This window comes from Syngnathus scovelli, chromosome 13 (genome assembly GCF_024217435.2).
Source record: "Syngnathus scovelli strain Florida chromosome 13, RoL_Ssco_1.2, whole genome shotgun sequence".
Lineage (NCBI taxonomy): Eukaryota > Metazoa > Chordata > Actinopteri > Syngnathiformes > Syngnathidae > Syngnathus > Syngnathus scovelli.
Genome location: NC_090859.1, coordinates 7,969,772 through 7,976,007, shown reverse-complemented (window position 1 = coordinate 7,976,007; position 6,236 = coordinate 7,969,772). Strand labels below are relative to the sequence as shown.

General features: G+C 39.2%; 1 protein-coding gene across 1 annotated transcript; it reads left to right on the top strand.

Moving 5' to 3' along the window:
• The first annotated feature begins 158 nt into the window (after positions 1-158).
• Positions 159-6,141, top strand: LOC125979738 (ectonucleoside triphosphate diphosphohydrolase 2). The gene is made up of 9 exons (XM_049738296.2): positions 159-1,405; positions 2,596-2,713; positions 2,884-3,034; positions 3,261-3,420; positions 3,859-4,086; positions 4,200-4,469; positions 4,559-4,678; positions 5,070-5,204; positions 5,299-6,141. Exons 1-9 carry the CDS (start codon positions 1,289-1,291, stop codon positions 5,509-5,511), a joined length of 1,512 nt encoding a protein of 503 aa, XP_049594253.1. The 5' UTR covers positions 159-1,288; the 3' UTR covers positions 5,512-6,141.
• The last annotated feature ends 95 nt before the right edge of the window (positions 6,142-6,236 follow it).

The window sequence follows — 6,236 nt, the reverse complement described above, 5'->3', positions numbered from 1 at the left end:
TTGTGTTTTTAAATTTTTTATCACCTGCAAATATATATCATCCATTCATCCATCTACCTTTTATCATAATCGGGGATCTAGTTCCGACTAACTTTTGGCGCGAGGTTGGGTACGACTTGAGTTGATCGCCAATCAAAGGGGAATTGTGACTTATATTTTGATTTGAATAATTTGCATTTCTGGGCCTTTTCTTCTCGGTAATATTGTGATATTATTTCTAAGTGCAATAGTTTTGTGCATCATAACTAAAACTTTCAAAACGTACCATGTTCATCACAACCCAAAATGTTGTTGTTTGTTAAATTACGGTTTTATTTCCTGTTGTTTTATCCCCCATCATGAATTGCGACTTGCTTATTAAAAAATAAATTAAAAAAAGAAAATATATGGTTGGCTTATAACTTTTAAGATTTGTTTTATTTTTTTGTTATGGTGACACGGCAATTAACAATCTACAAGATTACTGTTGGGTGAATTATTTTGGGGCAAAGCCATACTTAACCAAACTTAACTTCCCTAATACTCATGTACAGATATAAAAAGTGCAGACGAAATTGACAGACAAGACAGACAACATGCAGATTTTTTTTACTTTTGTCTTAAATCTCCAGTCATCATGGAAGTCTAGCAATTTGAGGAAGTCTTTCTTCACATGCAATCGGACAGAATGAAAGTTTATTACTCCTCTAGAAAAAAAAATGGCTGTTGTGTCTCAAAACCATTCGCTTGTAGTAGTGCAGATTATGACGAGACGAGTTAGTGGGCATACTCAATAGCCTCCATCAGATAGTTAACCGCTTTATAGTTACTAAATATTGCTGCAAACCTGCACCAAGGCCAGTTTAGTCCTCTGTGGAAAACATCACTTCCCAGCTTAACTTTCCATTCAAAAGAGGATTCTATTTGCAAGCTGCACCCATTTACATGCAAATGCGAGAGAAAAAAACAACAAGCAGCCCTGCAATTCCTCAGTCCAGTCACCTACAATGTAAATCCTTGCCAGCCCAAGACATCCATTGTACTTTGTCTCTCAGACCAGAAAAACGTGGACTTGAGACTTCATCCTAGCAAAAAACGCACAGCAACTCAGGCTCTGAGGAAAAACATTGTTCCTTCCACAGAACGAGTAGCCTTGGACCTTAGACGTGGAGAGGATCATAAATCCAACAATACTAACTGTTGCTTTCTGCAGTGTGATGTAAACAAGGAGTGCAAGAGGTGGAGTGACTTCTCCAACTTAAGCCATACTGCATTACAGTCATCCACTGAGCCTCCTTTTGCCTCAGTCATGGCTCAGTGTGCTGCTCATCCTGCAGTCCCCATCGCTCTGCTGGTACTCGGTCTGGCTGCAGTCCTGCTCCTCACTGTGCCTAGCGAAGACATTCCCAGGGTCCCAGAGTTTATGGTAAGCTCAGGCTTGTGGGTTATTATTGGATCTGTATAGTGTGAGATTGGTTAACATGCAAACCAAAGGCTCCATGGAGGAATCTATGCCAGTTGACACTCGGGTTTAAATTAGATTCACATATTTGAAGTGATATCCTTTTTTCTTCTCTACATGACAATTGTTAGTTTCTGTATTCATCAAATATCACGTTTATATTCACAGTATTTATGTATTACCTAATATGCACTTGCAGAAAGAAAGAAATCTTGGCTTGTAATGGGTGCATAGTTGACAGTACAGAAATACAGAAATAGACTCGTGTATCCTTATTTATGACCCCGTATTTATATTTTGAATAAAATGCTACTTGAACAAATATAATATTTCATTAAATAGAATACAGTGGAGGTTCTATAAACACCAGTGAGGTTATGCAATTGGGAATTCAATTAAAATATCTGATAAAAGAAAGTTACGCAAAACTTATGAAAGACTTTGAACTACTGCCAGGCATGATGTCTGACTCACCTTCTGATAACGCCTTTCTCATTAAGAGGCTATCTTGTTCTTGCAGAGAGAGAGAGAGAGAGAGAGAGAGAGAGAGAGAGAGAGAGAGAGAGAGAGAGAGAGAGAGAGAGAGAGAGAGAGAGAGAGCACTACGCACTACGATGGAAGAGATACCTAACCTATTTTAGCTTGAGACGTTGGGCAACTCAGGTTTCTGCTGCCTATGCAAAATAAAGGCCATAAAGATGTTTCTTAATATATACCATATGTGTGTATGTCAGAAAGGTGTCAGGACTGGTGTCACCAAATCATACTTTGTTCAGTACGCGAGTAGAGTCAAGTGTTGTGACTGGAAAAATTGTGGCTGCTTCACCATGACAACACGCCTGCTCACGATGCCATGAGCGTCCGGCAATTCGCGGCCAACAAAAAACGTGCTGAAGCAAACCTCCCATTCACGTGACCCAACATGTGAATGTTTTTCTCTTTCCCAAGCCAAAGGGTTGGTCAAGAAGAAACCTTTTGAGGACAAAAAAAAATGCTGTGATGATGGAGATATATATTTTTAATAACCCTTCCAAAAGCTTGTGTACCCGTGGCAGAATAGTCTTGGAAGCTATACTAAACTGTAGGCAGGTTTAATTCGGAACGGAACACTATCTGCTTTTTAACTACTTCATATTTGTTCCCTCATCTTATAGTACGGAATCGTTTTGGATGCTGGATCCTCACACACATCCTTATTTGTATATAAGTGGCCTGCAGACAAGCAAAATGGCACCGGTGTGGTTATTCAACACAGTGAATGTCACGCAGAAGGTAGGTTTCACTCCATTCTCTCCATCCATCTATTTTCTATACGCTTCATCCACATTGATCAAGCTATGCCATCTGAATTGGGGCAAAAAGTGTCTGTAGTAACGAAATCATTTTTATGTACATAATCGGTCATTATGTAAAATGTCATGAAGTGCGTCCGCCTCTTTCAGGGGGTGGGATATCCAGCTACGCAGGTCAACACGGAGCGGCAGGGCAGAGCTTGGAGGTGTGTCTTGATCAGGCGGTGCATGACGTCCCTGCGCACAGACACAAGGTCACGCCCGTGTACCTGGGTGCCACAGCTGGCATGAGGCTTCTGCAGTGAGTTTTTGTTAGTTTGGAAATCACAGACAAGTAAAAACATTTTTACAAAGATCAATGCAATGAAAATTGCTAGCAATTTCTCCATTTTTTTTTAAAGTGAACACAATTTGCAATTTTAGTATTAACATATGAAGTCCATTCACAATTTGTCTTTTCAGGCCACATAAAATAATGTGGCGGGCCGTAACTAGAGTATTTTAACTTTTTTGTTTCATCCTCCTAGCATTTCCAGTCCAGAGCATTCAGCTCAAATTCTGCATGAAGTTGGCCATACAATCCAGTCATACCCTTTCAGTTACCAGGGGGCTGCCATTTTGTCCGGTCAAGAGGAGGGGGCGTATGGTTGGGTCACTGTCAACTACCTCTTGGAGAATTTCATCAAGGTGAGGGTTAAAATATTATCAATTTGACTGATTATACCCCACTGACATTGAATTGATGCTAGTGCTGGTTCAATACTGACATTTGTGTCGGTGGTTGATTGTGATTAGTTCAACATTGCTTTATAGCATCACACTGGTAGATATCCAAACAGGAGTTATGCTATGGAAAGGCTCTGACTCTGATACCTGTGGGAATGGCTCGAGCGACAAACTAGCACTGGCACCTACTCAGTGTCAAAGGGGCACTAGGGACTTATCACTGGTTAGCTGTGTACAGTCTGGATTATCTAAATTCTAAAATATATCTATTTTTTTTTAATCAAAATTAATGAAGCAAACAAAAATAGACTGAATACTGTGTTGGGGACAATCATTACTTATTTGTCACTTTTCAGCCAAAGAACACTAAAATGTTGTCTTTCTGTAATTCCCTTCTAGTATGGCTTTGTGGGGCAGTGGCTCAACTCAGGCAGGCCTACAGTGGGAGCCCTCGATTTTGGTGGTGCATCTACCCAGATAACATTTGTGACTCAAGATCAAGTGGAGGATGAGAAGGACATGATGAAACTACGTCTGTATGGTCAGGAGTATTCTCTGTACACACACAGCTTCCTTTGTTACGGGCAGGATCAGGTCCACAAGAGACTACTGGCCCACATTGTCAAGGTGACTTAACTAAGGCTTGGTCAGCTAAATATTGTTTGATACATTCAAAACTAGAGATTAAGAGATAAAAATGTGTAAAGTTCTCCATCTCTCTCTCTTTCTCACTCTTTCAGTCTCAAGGTTATTCAGTTTCAGTCACTCACCCATGCCATCCTACAAACTCTTCTGTAAAAATAAATCTGGACAGCATCTTCAACTCTCCATGCACAGCCAAGTACAAACCGAGCACCTATAAAGCACAAAACTCCTTGCTAATACACGGCAGTGGACACTATGAGCAATGTGTGGGCAACGTGTCGGAGATCTTCACCTTCGACAAATGCCCCTTCTCTCACTGCTCCTTTGATGAAGTCTTTCAACCTAATGTGACTGGGAGCTTCATGGTGAGAATGGGAGCCAATCAATGCAAAATGCCATTGAAATACACTGACTTCATTTTGCTGGATGCAATTATCTCCCTTGTCCGCTGCAGGCATTTTCGGCATTCTTCTACATTCACTCCTTCCTACAGCGCGTCACCGGAATCACAGTGACCACTCCGTCACAAATGGAGGCGGCTGCTAAAACAGTGTGCCAGATGACTTTTAGTCAGGTATTGCAGTGTTGTGTAATAATCTCTCATTTACTATATATCTGCACGTTTGCAAATTTTGCCTTTAATATAAATTTAAATGAAATTTTGAAAACGCACTGCAACATTCTCAGTGGTGTTTGTAATATTTCATTAGTATTTAGAAAGGTAGAAAATAAACCAGAGAATTATATACAAAGCAAGAATCCAGTTAAAGTTCTGGGTTTGAATCCCTGTTCAGAAGCGTTGTTATATTGTGTGCTAGAATGGGTTTTAAGTCGTGCAGTTTAATGTAACAAGTATTTTTATTTTGTATTGAATGTGTGTGTGTGTTTTAATTCAATTTGAATGTTTGTGGCATAGCTTGCTGTATGCTATCACATCTTTTTTTTTTTTTTACGCTTTCATTTAGATGCTGGATCTTGCTCCAGATCAAGCAGCTCACCTGAGGGACTATTGTGCTTCCTCTGTGTTTGTCAAGGTTCTCCTGCTCAAAGGGTACAGCTTTGATGAAAAGTCATTCTCGCGGATTTCTTTCAAGAAGAAGGTGAGGGTTTTTGGTATCTTTTCAGATGTATCCTGTTTGCGCATAATAAAATGAATGAGCATGTTCCAATCACATTCTGCTTTTGATCATGCAGGCTGGTGATGCCTCAGTTGGGTGGGCTTTGGGCTACATGTTGAGTCTGAGTAATTTGCTGCCATCAGAAAAAGTTCAAACATGGAAGGCATTAGCACCAGGCGTATGGGAAAGCCTTATAGTTCTTTTTGTGATGCTCTTGGTCACCGTCCTGGTCTTCACACTTCGTGCCTGTGAATGGAAAAAGCGAGGACTCGATGACAGAGTTATTTAGACATGCAATGGCACACACTGCAGTCAGAAACACAAAAACAAAAAAAACAAAACAAAAAAAACTGCGCTACAGTTTATACAGTTTGATATGGGCTCTGTATATTACTCTGTATTTAAATGTGAATGTGAACTTTCAAAATATTTTCGAACTCATGATTTTATAGGACCTCAATCTTGCTTGCAAAGTGACTTCTAAAGTCCCACACTGCAGACCTGTTACTGTAATTTCACACATACTGTACACATAATGTCTCTAATGGACCGCACACAAAGTAGAATATGTACTGTAAATAAATTATTTAATTTCTGGAGTCCATAAAAAAAAATGTGTTTCTAAAATTTTACTGTAAGACCACGCTGACACATGGTTTTCAGATTTTTTTTTTAAATTATGGAGATGTTATGGTTGCTATTTGTGTTTGACCATAAGGAAAGAAACTTTCAGGTAAACTGCAATTATTCTGTTTGTCTATATTTTTCTGCAGGCTGTATCTAATTTTTGGTATGTCACCTAAAGACGACCATGTGTTTAAGTAAAGGACATTTTAAAGTTTATTGTTCAGTAGAAATGTCTCTAATCTTTTTTCATTCATTTGAATACAAATAAAGAAAGCACTCTTTTGTGAATGGATCAGTAGTGGGTTCTAAGTATCAGCAGATATTTTAGTTTAAACCAACACTTGTTTTGATAACTGACTTTTATTTTTGTTTTATACTATATTACAT

Excerpts from the sequence above, each read along its gene's own strand:
- LOC125979738 (XM_049738296.2), top strand. The coding sequence starts at position 1,289 with ATGGCTCAGTGTGCTGCTCATCCTGCAGTCCCCATCGCTCTGCTGGTA. Across the intron at positions 3,421-3,858 it reads TCTTGGAGAATTTCATCAAG|TATGGCTTTGTGGGGCAGTG; the intron begins GTGAGGGTTAAA and ends ATTCCCTTCTAG. Across the intron at positions 4,087-4,199 it reads TACTGGCCCACATTGTCAAG|TCTCAAGGTTATTCAGTTTC; the intron begins GTGACTTAACTA and ends TCACTCTTTCAG.